A 15,348-nucleotide genomic window follows, 5' to 3' on the forward strand; every position below is an offset into this window, starting at 1 on the left:
AAGTCCTGGAAGAACCGTCAGACCCGGAGATGGAAGAGTGGAAATCTCAGTTGCCAGACCCAGGCAATACCAGGGGTAGATTAACCCTATACCGTCAAGCTCTCCACATTTACTGGGTCCTGAAGCACCTTTTGGCCAAGGCAATGGAACAGGTCGCTGTAGAAATGGTGGAGATGGCCCAGGAAACGCAGGCAGCAAGGAAGGAGATGGCTAATGTCGAAGTTATACTGCGTCAACAGAAGGAGCAGATCAAGGAGATACAGGGGATGCTGAAGGAACTGATAAATACCAAGGACAAAAATGAAACCAAAAAGGGACGCGCGGAGGCTTGAGAGGCTAGTTAACTCTCTCTTTCTGATTTTTGTTGCTACAGATCTGTTTTGGGAATTTGATTGCATGATACAACAACCAGTAGTGAAGATAGGTCTTTGAGTAGATCTTAGAAAAAACAGTCTTTGAAAACAATCTGATTATGAAGGTTTAATGTCTTGTAAGTTTTTTCTGACGGTATGATAAAAGAAAAACAGTACTGAATGCATGATGAAGAGGAACCAACAGATCCGGTTTCCCATATGGGTGAATTGAGGTTCCTTAGTATGTAATTTTTCAATTTTCCGTAGATAATAGAAATTTCCCTAGCTTACAAAAAAAATGGAACGGATAACCTCTCTTCAAAAAATACACCTAATACACACACTGTGAACTATTGAACCCACTCAAACCTAAACAATAAACTATACTTAAGCCACGTTAGTTATACTTGGAAGACCGTCACGAGAAAGTTCTGATGACAATAATAACATAGCAAAGAGCGTTTGGGTAAAATACCAAGATGAAATTCTAATAGACATGAGATGGTAGGCGTGGCGTGGCCATTGCCTCCAAGGGTACGGCCTTTTGGAGTACCACACCAAACTTCTCCGTCATGTCAACCTGCTCGGCGCTCATCCCTTTGGGAGGTGCCCACTCGAATGAGTGGATGAGTGACCCCAACATCAGATGAACCATTTGAGTTGCCAAGGGAAGCCCCACGCACATTCTCGTTCCTGCTCCGAACGGTATCAGCTCGAAGTGTTTTCCTCTGTAATCCACATGACGACACATCTCATCATCAATAAACCTCTCTGGCACGAAATTTAATGGCTCTTTCCAGATCTTAGGGTCCCTTCCCATGCCCCAAACGTTCACCAGTACTCGGCTGTGTTTGGGTATCACGAACCCCGCGATCTCACAACGCCTGTCTGCTCTGTGTGGGAAGAGAAGGGGAGCTGCCGGGTGCAATCGAAACACTTCTTTCACCACTGCGCGGAGATAAGGGAGACGCTCGGTATCACTTTCTTCCATCCTGCGGTTGAGACCAACAACCTCTTCCAGCTCGGCTTGGGCTCGTTTCAATTTCTCAGGATTGCGAATGAGTTCTGCCATCGCCCACTCTATTGTCACCGCGGTCGTGTCGCTTCCGGCCGTAAACAGATCCTGCAAAAGGAATTAGACATCAGACAGTTTATTAATATTTTCACAATTCGATAGGATTCTGTGAGTATGATAGCAGCAAGCGATAGTGAAAATCTTACACTTAAGTAGCCCCTGATGTCAGGGAGAGTAAATTCATCATTTCTCATGTCCAGCAAAACGTCCAAGAGATCCTTCTTTCCATCATCACTTCTGTCGCTGTTTTTGCTCCTCTTTGCGAGGCGATCCTCTATGAATTTATCCATAACATCATATGACTTTTTCCTGCAGATTACCATATTACGATACACACCCTGTAGATCCAAGAACTGAAGACACGGGAAATAGTCGGCCAAATTGGGAGCTGCGTGTAGCACCATCATTTTCGAAATAGCGTCTTTCAGATCTTCAGATGCTCGTAAGTTAGAATCGAACATGTCTTTACCAAATGCCATGTTGCCTATCAGATTAAACGCGGAGTGGAATGCAATGTGTCCGATATTCACACACTCTGATCCCTTCAGGGAGTCTTCAAAAATCTGATGAATCATTCGATGTGCTTGATCTCTTCTGAGATCTTGCAGAGCTTCTAGCCGCTTGACAGAGAAGAGTTCATTGTTAGATATGCGTCTGAGCATACGCCAGCGAGATCCATATTGGCATAAAAGAAATGAGTGCTTGTGGTGAGAAAGAGCTTTGGCTGCTTGTGGGACAATCCGGCCTGCAAAGATGTGGCCATGGGTTTTGAGAACTTCCTTTGCCATGGCGGGAGAGGAGACCACCACAGTGGTTTTCATTCCGAGGGAGAGAGACATGAGAGGGCCGTATTTGGAGGCAAGGTGGAACAGAGATTCGTGGGGTTTTTTACCCAACTGAAACAGATTTCCCACAATTGGCCATCCCGGAGGCCCGGGAGGAAGCCTGCAGTATGTCTTCGTCTTATACAAGTCCAAGAGAAAGTATACGATGGCGCAGGTGATCCCTAGGAGAGAACAGAATAACATGCTTCCAATATTCATTGAGATTGATTAGATGCAGATGCAGGCCATGCGCAGAACAGAGGAGAGAGATTAAATCGCATACAGATAGATGTTCTTTCTAAATAGGCAGGGGAATGCGGTATATACGGTAGCTCACGCACGAAGTTTACCTTAAATTTTTATCGTAACTTTGTTTATGTGCGAGACTCTTTGGAGTCTTGGGTGGATTTGTGTTTGAAATTTGTTGTTAAATTTTGATTTATAGGTTTAAATTGATTTTTTTTATTGTATATTTATTATTAGTTTGCGAAGAGTTTTGAATAATTTTTTTCAAATTTATGGTAAATTTAGCATTAATTTGTGAAAAATTCACTTCACAAACTTGTTATTTGAATAAATCCCAAATTCATAACAAATTAGATGAGAAAAAAACCAAAATCTTCCTTATAAAAATACTGCGCTTTATAAAGCTAGTTTCTGCTAAAAATTCAGAGAGCTGACCGTTTTCCGATTGCCATCCCGTAACGAATTCCGTCCAATATATTCTCCGTTGAGTTTGAGGCGATCGCAGATTTTCTAGAGAAGTTGAATTACTCAAGGAAGGGAACACTTAACTTTACATCGATCTTTAAAATATTTCAAAATCCCAAATCAAAATAAAAATGACCCCACATTCTTTTCCCGACCACCTTTTTGTAAAGCTGCCGTTAGCATCTGTTCTCCCCATGAAATGACACAAATCCAGACATAGTAAATTGAAACTTCTGTTGAAAATACAATATTCCTCTTAGGTCCACAATTTTTTATTTTTTTAATATTCACATGCCGACCGTACGCCTGCAATTTCACGTTACGACCAACATATTTTGGTTTTCATGTATTTCACATGTAATTAGAATAATATTAAGTCACAAGAGATTAGTTAGAAATAATTTAAAACCTAAATTTGATGTTCGGCCATTTAGTAATTGAGTTAGTTGGATCAATGTTAAATCAATTTAAAAGTATAAATTTGAATGAATCCTCTGCATACGGCCACACTGTATATCATATTTTATTAAATGTCAGATATGATATAATGTGGTGCCCACGGCTGGCATTAAATTTAATTAAATTTAACATCTCAACTACTCGCATTTGACTTAATGTGGTGGCTACTGTGTCTTGCCTTAAATTAATTTAACATCGCAATTACTTACAAGTTGTAAGCAAATTAATTTAACATCGTAGATTAGCAAGTTGCAGTGCTGCTCACTCCTGGGGGCGTCACAAACTCCGACGTCCGAATCCTATTCATATACAAATCACAATCGCTAATCTCATATGATCCTCAATGAGGTTTGCATAGCGCACTTCGCATTTTTGAATTTTATATATTATTTATTTGTTAAATAGTAAAGATTGTTTATTTGAATTTTTAAAAAATACATTGAGTGTTATTTGAAGTAATTGAATGTGGTTTATAAAAATATATTGAATTAATTTTGTTTGATTGAATGGTTGTTGTTGAATTTAAGCTTTTGTGATCTATATTAAGTTTTTCGAGGAGATTTTTCTCCGTTGCTTTTCGAACCAAGGTGTAAGGTCCTCGATTATTCGCGCGGGCGGGCGTGCTGGCCGACGCGCGAACGGGCGGACAAGACGGGCGCGCGGGCGGGCGTACACGACGGGCGCGCGAGCGGACGCACACGGTGGGTGCGCGGGCGGGCACGCGGGCGCGCGCAGAGGACAATGCGACGTTTCAGCGAGTCATGTGCGACGATATGACTTGCGATAGGAGATTTATACATGGTGAAGCGTGGAACGATGGAGATAGGAGGCCGACTCGTGTTGGAGGCTAGGCCGACCTGTTCATGGGCGTTCAGACACGTTTTAAGGGTGTGTAAACATGGATTTGGTGGTCGGCTGGGCAAGCCACCACCCCCTCTACAATGTGTATATATTGGATGCGTTTTGGGAGCATTCGTTCATCAATCGACAAGCAACTTCGCTCAAGAGGAAGAGGCACAGGTCTAAGTGCGCAGAAGGCAAGAAGGGAGGGCGCATACCTCATGCGCTAGTTCTTGGTTTAGCCACACGGTAGAGAAGTGTCGTTCTTGGAGTTGGGTGAAGGTGTTGGGCAAGGTGTGCACGACGGTCGTGCAAAGTGCCGGTTTGTGCCAGGACTTGGCGTGGGTGTCTTGGTGGCTTGGGTGAGCACCCGCCCATCGTGCAAGGTGCGCACGAAGGTGAACTGAGGTTCACCTTGATTGTAAAATTGACTAAGTGTAAATTTGGGGTTTCCCAAGATTTAGCTTGTACATTATAAAAGTGATGATTATATAATATATTGATTCGGGCAGACTCATATTGCAGGGAGTTGCCCCTCCCCTTTATACTGTGCAATTGTCTTCTTGTTTATAATTGCTGTTGATAATGAATGAGTATGGGTGTTCATTGGTATAAAGGATAAACATAATAATACTTGGTTGCGAAACACAAACTAAGTAGGAGAAAGTGAATTAAGGCGTAGTCCACGAACATAAGTATTGGTGAAAAGAAAGTGTTCTGTGGTGCCGCACCTTGCTATAAGCAGTTGAAAGATTACTGCAGGTGTAGAGGCGTGACAGTTGGTATCAAAGCTGATATCCTGGTTGAAGGTTGAAGCTGCTACACAACTTCACCAAAGTGAAGTTGGTGTCAGAGCTAATCTGAAGGCTTGGAGGAGTCTTGCAGGAAGCTGGGTGAAGCAAGTGTATCCACACACTTGGAAACTTGACAGTTGATGACAGTGGAAGCAGGTACTTGCAGATGAAGGAAGCTAGTTTCACATACAAGTGAGACAAGGGCCGGTTCATGGTTGCAGGGAACTTGGTGAAGCTGGTGAATGGTGAAACAGGTTTGGCAGAGGTGAAGCTTAGTGCTTGGGTCAAGCTAAACGACAAGGCATGGCGAGTTTGGAAGAATGCGAAGGAAAGCTCTTGCTTACCTTATACAGGTTGAAGCGGTTGAAAGAAGAGAATCCCCGGATTCGAGATAAACTTGAAGTCTTGGAAAAGAGTGTTGAAGACGAACTTCTTTAACTTGGTTGGACAATGGAGCAAGGTGAAGTTGCAGATTGTGCTATCAAGAAAGAGGAAGCCGTGATGACCGAGGATGTTGCAGATGTGACAACGATGGAGGATGAACTTGAGATTGATCAAGTTGGACCGGGATCATGCAGTTTGCAGACATGGATGAATGAGGATACTCATTTGAAGGAATCTCATGATGATGATGAGAAACAAGGATTGTTGATGGTTGTTAGACTTGTTAGGGTTGTTTGTGACCTTATGGTGGAAGGTGCAAAGGCCCGTGACAAGGGAGGAACATGATGATCGTTGTGGAGGGTTGGGTCATGCTTTAGTCACTTTGGCTAAGTGCCCGGCATGGCTCATGGACAGATTGGAGGGCACACTCTTAGGTATGATGATGCTTGGGTGGAATTCTCATGGCCGAGACCAAGAGCAATTCTTGGTGGAACCTTCAGTGGGGAGCTATGATGGAAGGGACTCGTGATGATGATGATATGGTTGGGTGACCGAGTTCACTAAACTGAAGATAACAGACTTGAATGAGATGACCGATTGTTGTGGTGAGTCTACTTGGTTGGACTACATGGGCAACTTAGTCATGGACATCAGGTTGGAGACATGGAGCATGGCAGTCTTATGCAGGGACATTATGCAGGAGCACTTATAGAGGTGTCACTTATGGACATCCAATGAGGAGGATCAAGGCAAGGATGTTGTGCAGATGGATTTGCTAGTGTGACATGGAGACTTATTACTTATGAGCCGATGGAGAGGTTGTGCACTCTTGTACAACAAGGCCATGGAATTGGATGGAGTTGTGAGCAGACTATGGAGCATTCCTACTACATGGAGAGCTGAGGCATCTTGCAAAGACCTTTGGGCCGAGACTTGTATGCTTGTTGAAGTGTTGGTTGGGGATGGTTTATGGAGCTCATGATGACATGAGATTGTTGTGACTTTTGGAGACTTCATATATGGTGGACTTGGAGGATCTGATGCATTGAGGAGCTGAGGTCAGAGACTTTGATGCAGGATGGGGTGCATACTTTCAAGTACATGTATGGGAATGGCTTGAAAGAGTGACTTGATGTGGAGGATCGATATGAGACACTTTGGAGTGATGGAGTTACAATGATGATGATGCCTTGGTGGCAACACTTGGGCATGGGTTGAGCCGAGACTCAACTACTTTGGACACATGGGAGCTGATTGATCTATGATCATGGGCAACACATGGATAGATGAGACAGGCGTATACTTGTTTCTGTGGCAGACTTGAGGGATGACACATTGCAGATATGATGGAGGTTGCTTCATGGACTTGGATGTGGCACACCGAGAGTTGGAGATTGATGAGATGGTCTCTTCATATGGAGGAGATACACATATGGATGATGATGTTGGGAAAGATGTGGCTGATTTCATGTAGCACGTTGACACCAAACATCATGGACAACATGTTGCAGATGAGATGAGGGCTACTTCATGGACCTGAGCATGGCTTACACTTATATGGAGATGGATTCTTGATCGAGTTGAGGATGTGGCAGGATGTCTTGAGAAACAACTGATGGTGGCATGAGGATGTGCATTCTCATGATTGAGCGTGACAGTTGGACTGGCCATCCGACTAGTTCAGACATGAGGGCCGGCATGTACAGAGATGTGTTAGCATTATGTTGGAGTACCATGGCAGCAGTTCACATGATGACACATGATGAGGTCGACACGAGATGTTGCAGTGGGCATGTAGCTTGGATGGAGGGACCAGCCTTCCACGATGGGGAGCAGCATGTGGAGATTGTGACAGGGTGGTCGATGATCATGGATTGAGATGATCTCTGATGTATGACATACCGATGAGGTGTATACCTTGGTATGGTGATCTTGGTGACAGATGGTTGCCGAGGCGAGACATGGTGGAGACGGTGGTTCTACATACGATGCAGAGATGGTTGCAGTATGTGGAGGAGTTGACATCATGGATATTGATGATCTTGGTGGATGGCTACCGAGATGGTATGTTGTCGAGGACGACAACGATTTCAGGTGGAGGAGGATGTAAGGTCCTCAGTTATTCACACGGGTGGGTGCACATGGCGGGCGCGCGGGCGGGCGCGTGCACACGACAATGCGATGTTTCAGCGAGTTATGTGCGACGATATGACTTGCGATAGGAGATTTATACATGGTGAAGTGTGGAACGATGGAGATAGGAGGCCGACTCATGTTGGAGGCTAGGCCGACCTGTTCATGGGCATTCAGACACGTTTTAAGGGTGTGTAAACATGGATTTGGTGGTCAGCTAGGCAAGCCACCACCCCCTCTACAATGTGTATATATTGGATGCGTTTTGGGAGCATTCGTTCATCAATCGACAAGCAACTTCGCTCAAGAGGAAGAGACATAGGTCTAAGTGCGCAGAAGGCAAGAAGGGAGGGCGCATACCTCATGTGCTAGTTCTTGGTTTAGCCGCACGGTAGAGAAGTGTCGTTCTTGGAGTTGGGTGAAGGTGTTGGGCAAGGTGTGCCCGGTGATCGGTTGAGGTGTGCACGACGGTCGTGCAAAGTGCCGGTTTGTGCCAAGACTTGGCGTGGGTGTCTTGGTGGCTCGGGTGAGCACCCGCCCATCGTGCAAGGTGTGCACGAAGGTGAACGGAGGTTCACCTTGATTGTAAAATTGACTAAGTGTAAATTTGGGGTTTCCCAAGATTTAGCTTGTACATTGTAAAAGTGATGATTATATAATATATTGATTCGGGCAGACTCATATTGCAGGGAGTTGCCCCTCCCCTTTATACTGTGCAATTGTCTTCTTGTTTATAATTGCTGTTGATAATGAATGAGTATGGGTGTTCATTGGTATAAAGGATAAACATAATAATACTTGGTTGCGAAACACAAACTAAGTAGGAGAAAGTGAATTAAGGCATAGTCCACGAACATAAGTATTGGTGAAAAGAAAGTGTTCGGTGGTGCCACACCTCGCTATAAGCGGTTGAAAGACTACCGCACATGTAGGGGCGTGACACAAGGAGTGTGGTTCATTGGCAAGACAAATTAGATGTTTTTACTTAAGTTTTATGGTTATATTTATATTTATCTATTTTGTTGAAATATTATAGAATATTAAGTTATACAAAAATAATTATATTTTTATAAAATAAATATTAATTTAAAAACTCAAAGGTATTTTTTAAAAATATGTGTTTTAAGGAGTTTTAGAAAATTTCAATTTATACAATTAATAAATTTTAATCTTATAATTGTTACAGGGGTTTTAATGCATTTGTTTTAATTTTTTTAAAGAAAATTACCATATAAATTTTAATTGTATAATTATTGTAGAGTTTTGAATGTAAGTGTTTTAGGGTTTTTAAAGAAAATTTAAATATTTGTGATTAATATATTTTGATTTTGTAATAGATATTTGATTTTAAATTTAGAGAATTTAAATATTAAAACAATAAAAAATTTAGACAAGTATTACTTTATATATTTTGTTTTTTTTGGACATATGATTGATTTAATTTTTTCTTTTTTCACTTGTATTTTTGCAAACGCAAAAATGTCTCAAAAATAAAACAATGTATTATTGGAGAAATGTTTTTACAAGTAAAAAATGACTCAAAAAAAATGTATTTATTGGAGAAAGGTATGGATGGACAAAAGCGCAAACTTCTAACATTGAAGATCATTCAGTAACACATGAAAAAACCCATAATAGTCAATTGCAACAGTAATTACATGAAATTTATGGAAGTTCTTCCAACAAAATTACAGATAAAGAAACAAGTGAAGTTAAGAAATAAGTTAATGATAAAAAAAGGTTGAAATAACTTTGATTGGTTGAATTATGTGAGCTATGATGGTATCATAACTATGAAAGGTAGTTATTGTGAGAAGTATATGATGATTGGACCTTGGGGTTAAGGGAATGGTTGTACTACATTACAACATGATGCTCTTGTTACTAGTGAAAAATCATTCGTATAAAAATATGCCAAGGTAAGATGGAGAAATACGTTAGAGAGAATGATGGAGCGAATTCTAGATCATGTTAGAGAGATGGAAGATGTAAAGAAAGGAAGAGTTGTTAGCACAATGAAAATACCATATTTTGTGTGTCAAGAAGATTGATCTTCATTAAATGTGAAAAAAATTACAAACTTATCATAGATGCAAAAACACCATATATGCCAAAGTCCCAAGAGTATTCTTCATACACAAATCCTAAATATTCAAATGATTTTATATATTGCATATAAGACATCTTAAGAAAACTCAAATTGAAAACATGCTGGAAAGTCCTTTTTTCTCATTAATGGTTGATGAAAGCACTAATCGAAGCTTAGAACAACATCTTGTTGTTTATGCAACCTATTTAGATTCAAAGAGTCTTGGGCAACCTATCTCATAGTTTATGAAGCTTAGGAATGTCATGGATGGAAAAGGAAAAACAAGATATGATAGTGTTAATCACTTGATAGATAGTAGAAGCCATAAGCATAGTGATATGATAGTTATTTATACAGATGGAACTGTAGAAATGATGTTGGTATTCCAAAAATTATGAGAAAATTGAATATAATAATAAAACAACAATACAAAATCCATATACACCATGATTTACCTTGGAAAACCCCATTTGGAGAAAAACCAACCAACAAGAGATCTATTATTGTCTTTGGCTAGAACACAGTCAAGTCGACCAACAACCTAAGCTTTCAATACTCAACTCTAGCTCAATACAATGGAGAATTGTCAAGCCTTTTAACAAATTCAACTACATGTAATTCCATGAGCTTAATACCATGAGTCACCAATATTGGGTGCTTGAAACCACAACTATTAACCAAAACTGTTGACACAACCTCAACTATATCATCGGGTCAAGTTTATCTAACAACACCCTTTAAACTTGACTTGGGGTTTCTTAGACAAACTCTAGCTAAACTAGCCAAGTGAGCCAGCACTCCTCACCTCTAGGCCCTACCCAATCAACATTGGGGTTTCAGAGTTTAGGCTTCTGAGATTTTTATTTTGTTGTAAATGGTTTTTTGGATCCATCACATATTATGAAAAGTTGTACATCGACGTTTGGAACCAACAACATTGATTCATCTTCAGGGTGCAGAAATGTGTATTTGAGAATTCCACATGTTGTACTAGCTCAGCATGCTTCATCATGCTCCCCTGCAACAACATTAGGGTATTTGAGAATTTCACATGTTGTCCTAGCTTAACATGCTTCATCATGCTCCCCTACATCACCTAGGTTTACATCCAAAATTTACCAGGGATACACCACCGGGGATTTACTCAATGAACCTATGACATATCACATGAGTTCTGGGGCATACTAAAGAATACCCCTAATTTGACTACATATTCAAAAATATCTCTAAAAAACACATTTTTTAACACCCTGCCAATATGAACCCAATACACCTTTTCAATTTAAAAAACCCATACTTTCATAGATATTGTACAGATGTAGTTAAAATAAAAACCATTTATCCCCTAATATATGCTCAATATATTATGTCATTTTTTCCTCTATATATCCCCCCAATATGAACCCACGTGGTATGATATTTCTCCTCCAGTGAAGGCCCCGTATGATACACATGCCTCACTAAGTTTTACAGTCATATGCCCATTTACATGAAAAAATTTCAACTCCATTAATATTTATTATTTTTTTTAGTTGTTATTATTATTTAGTCTTAAGCCATCATTCTCTCATTTCACCACATGTGCTTCCATGCAACTTTCTATCCTTTCCATGTCACACATAACCTTTCCTTCCATAATGCTACATCTCACATGGTGAAAACCCCTATCTCTCTCGCTCTTGAGAGTTCAATCTTCTAAGCATTATTTTGACTCTTGATAGCTTACTCACTTATGAAGTTACAATAGTCTCATTATTGAGCGCTCTAATGGAATTCATGGCTATCTATGCCATTCTTCGAGCATCTGCCCCAAAGTTATCGAAATGACTAAATTAAAATGCAAACAAAAAAAATTCTCATATCTACCATCCAAATCCTCTACGACACTTATGTTTTCACCTCCCTTAACATGGACCAAGGTGGATATTATCCAATCGCGCCAAGAAACTATAGTTTTATTTTCCGCAAACACATCGACCATAGAATCAATGACGTCTTCATATTTTCTTATCTCTAACAAGGTGACACTTTTGAACAATGTCAGTACTCTCCCTTCACGATTAAATTAATGCGTGTACATTATGCAGTTATCTCCATGTACAGTACTCGTGTGTGCATTACATCCATGTCTACAAAGCTTACTTCCCTAACATATTGACATTTTTTTTTACAATTTGGTAGAGGAGTACAACCGTCGCATTCCCTCATGAGTCTTCATGACTTCGTCCTATGCGTACTCTCCTTTTTACAAGCATGGCTATAACATATACTTTTATAAATACTAATCAATTCAAAATGACAGTGATGTCTTTAAAAGAATAAAATATATCGTCATGTTTTATAACTAGCAACAAGAATCATCATGGCTTGGTTTTCTCTTCCAATGGTTACTCGAGTCCACAATCACTCCACATGCTATCATTCATTTTCTCATGGAAATATCTCATGCAATGCTCGGTAGTCACAGTTGGCTCCTTTGTTACCATCACTGCCTTTGGGTTGTTAGCATCGGTGTTGGATTCTTTTCCATATACATTACGCAGCCAGGGCTATGTCCTTTTCCTTCTCAACTACATGTATAATCAATTCACGCCAACCTTCACAATCTCCAACAACTTTGGCTATTAAGATAAACCAGGAAAATTCAAAACGATGGATATGAAAATTTTCGGATATGAAGTGTTGTTGTAGGCATGGTATAATGCATTGGATGTCGATTTCTAATGCATTAATGGACCTCCATTATACTTTCTTCATTTTTCATAGCTTCGAACTCTATGGTAACCTTTCGCTCCTTTAATGGCTTGGAACAAGTGAAGTCCATGAGATAACATAGAGAACACTGGAAGGATCCCTATCACCTTTATAACAACAAATTCTCATGAAATTTCTGAAGCCATTAGGGCTCAATAGCAGCGATCACTATTGTATTCACGAACGCCATTACCAAGCTACTCTCTTCTTCCAAATTATGATCAGGTTCACTCAAGCACGTTTTAACACTTTCTAATGATAAGTGGCACACCATCTTCTTGAGGAACCCTAGCACTATGATACATCACCATCTTTCTACGAAACTAACAAGGCCATCGACCTTCCTTCTTCGGTATAACTATGCGTTGAACTTTTCATTCACCAGGCCAATTCAACCCTTGGTAGCAGAGGCATTCCCCTGAAGCCAACTCTTGGCTCTGATACCACTTGTTAGTATTCATAACATTATGAGAAAAATAAATGTAATAATCAAGAAATAATGCAAAAACCATGTACATCGTGATTTACCTTGAAAAACCACATTCGAGGAAAAACCTGCTAACAATAGATCTATTATTGTCTTTGGCTAAAAGACAACCAAGCCAACCAACAACGAGAGCTTTCATTATTCAACTAGGGCTGAATACAATAGAAAATCCTCAAGCATTTTAACGACTTCAAATACATGTAATACCATGAGATTAATATCATGAGTCCAAATACCAAAACCACAACTGTTAACCATAAATTTTGACACAACTTCTACTCCACCATTGGGTCAAGTTTATCTAACAAATGATTGGACATGAAAATAACTTTCTTTCCTTTTTGAAAAAGGACATTCCAAATATTATTATAGTTCATTGTGTAGCTTATCATGAGTCTATAGCAATAGTGGGTACTTCTAAGAAAGTACCTGAGCTATTATATGTATAAAAAGTTACAAATAAAGTGTATTAATGAGTTCAAATTCAGCAAAGAGAAGTAATGAACTGAATGATTGTTGAAAGTCATGCAAAATTAATATTCTTGTTGTTTTAAAAATACATATAGTAAGATGGTATTTAGGGGATTTAATTTCTTATATGGCTTGTGAAGCTTATGACTCGAATATTCACATTTTGAGAAAATGAAAGCAAAACTTCATCATGGTATGATTGCTACCATTGATGTCTGTTGTGGTGTTGTAGATGTGTTGTTGGTCGACATTGATTTCAAACTAGTAGTGTGGGTTTTAGGAGAGTTGGTTAGATTTTGTATGTTTGGTTACATGTGGCTTGTACATGGTTGATGTGTTGCATTAGTTTTGGCATGTCTACTAGCATGGAGATGTGATTTGTAGGTGTTATGTATAGAGTTTGAGAAGAGGATGTCACCGTCCTCATGATCTTGTTGCTGTGACCATGTTGTAGCATAGAGTTCGATGGTGGTGTTTTACACTTGCCACGATGATAAATTGTGCAGAGGTGTTGCATGGCCAGTGCAAAATAGAGATGTGATGACCTCCTTGTTCATGATGTCACTACAGGTGTTACTGTTTGGTCATGATGTTGCTACAGAAGTTAGATTTGAGGAGATTTTTGTATTAGGTCTCATGTACCAGATTAGGTCTTCATGTTGATTATATGATACACTGGGTTTGGAGAGGATCTACAAGAGTTGGAGGATTTTTGAGTTGGTTGTACAGGTGCAGGAGGATGTCTGAGAAGTTTAGGAGTTGCATATTGATGGCAGAGTTGTTGTGGAGTAGTTTGACACCCCAAGTGTTAGTATCATTGTTAGTTGGCATCCAAATCAAGCTATTTTGACTGATGATGATGATGGTGATATGGAAATGTTTTGGTAAAGTGTTGCAGATGTGATAGTGGCTTCAAGAGCTCCTATAGATGTGTGTCAAGATCTGGAAGAAGTTTGGGTAGGTTATGGGGGGATTTAATTGGTTTTCACCCATCCTCTACCCCAATCGCATGGAGAAAATATTGTGCATGCGATGGAAGGGCTCCAACCACATGGAAGAAGGCTTATCCATGTAGTTGTTGCTGAGATCCAGTAGTTTTGTTCATGTAGTTGAGAATTTAAATATAATTTCTTTGGATTCCTTCTGCAACTCAGTGAATTTTGGTATCGTGGTGATGTTTTGGATTGGAACTTTCTAGTATATTGTCAAAAATGGTAAGCGAGCTTCTAGAAGTTGGTTAAACGTGGAAATATCCATCATTTAATGGAGAGAGTGAGTCAAGGAGTTGGATCTGAGAAAATTCAGATGTGTGAAAATGATTGTTGAGCACTCCATTACCTACAACATTTATTGAATTAATCATGTTATAAAATGTTAAATACCGAAAGGATTTTATTTCATTTGATTGGTTGTCTTGAGAGTGTGTGAGCATGCCATTATTAGGTCATTGTGAGTAAGTATATATTGCAGTAGCTACTCACACAGTATTACAAATATATATCAAAGTTATGTATGCAGAATTCATAGAATGATTTGAGGAGAATTTCAGAGCTTTTGTTTTGTGGGTGACAGTATTTAGAGAGGAGAAGAAATGGCAGCTTATGGTCTGCTAAATAGCAAAGTTTTTGGTGTGAGAAGAAGAGAAGAATTTCCCTATTTGGGTAGAGTTTTTGGTTCAAGTTTTATGTGCAGAACAATGGTGTTGTTGGGTTGCTCATATTGAGTAGATTGAGCACCCAGTCTAAAAATGTATGAAACATAATTCGTATGGAGGAATTGAAGGCGTGGAGACTTCATAATATACAATGATTTGGCATATTCATAAGAAGGAACAAATTACTCCATCCAATCAGTGTTTGATAGTCTAATGGGTGTTGGGCAAGGATCGTTTGTTGTGGGTGCTTCTAGCAGATAGATTTCCGTAGATCCATGAGAGAAAAGAACTTCCTAATTGATAGGTGCCAACATGTTGTA

General features: G+C 39.8%; 1 protein-coding gene across 1 annotated transcript; it reads right to left on the reverse strand.

Annotated features, from left to right (window-relative positions):
* Positions 1-620: 620 nt before the first annotated feature.
* On the reverse strand, positions 621-2,643 carry LOC149231970 (cytochrome P450 76T24-like). Its single transcript, XM_089376402.1, has 2 exons — positions 1,575-2,643; positions 621-1,476 (listed from the first exon to the last, which is right to left on the reverse strand). Exons 1-2 carry the CDS (start codon positions 2,469-2,471, stop codon positions 841-843), a joined length of 1,533 nt encoding a protein of 510 aa, XP_089232528.1. The 5' UTR covers positions 2,472-2,643; the 3' UTR covers positions 621-840.
* Positions 2,644-15,348: the final 12,705 nt, after the last annotated feature.

This window comes from Pinus tabuliformis, chromosome J, assembly GCF_031772625.1.
Source record: "Pinus tabuliformis cultivar Carrire ecotype Pingquan chromosome J, CPIR1, whole genome shotgun sequence".
In the NCBI taxonomy this organism is placed as follows: Eukaryota; Viridiplantae; Streptophyta; class Pinopsida; order Pinales; family Pinaceae; genus Pinus; species Pinus tabuliformis.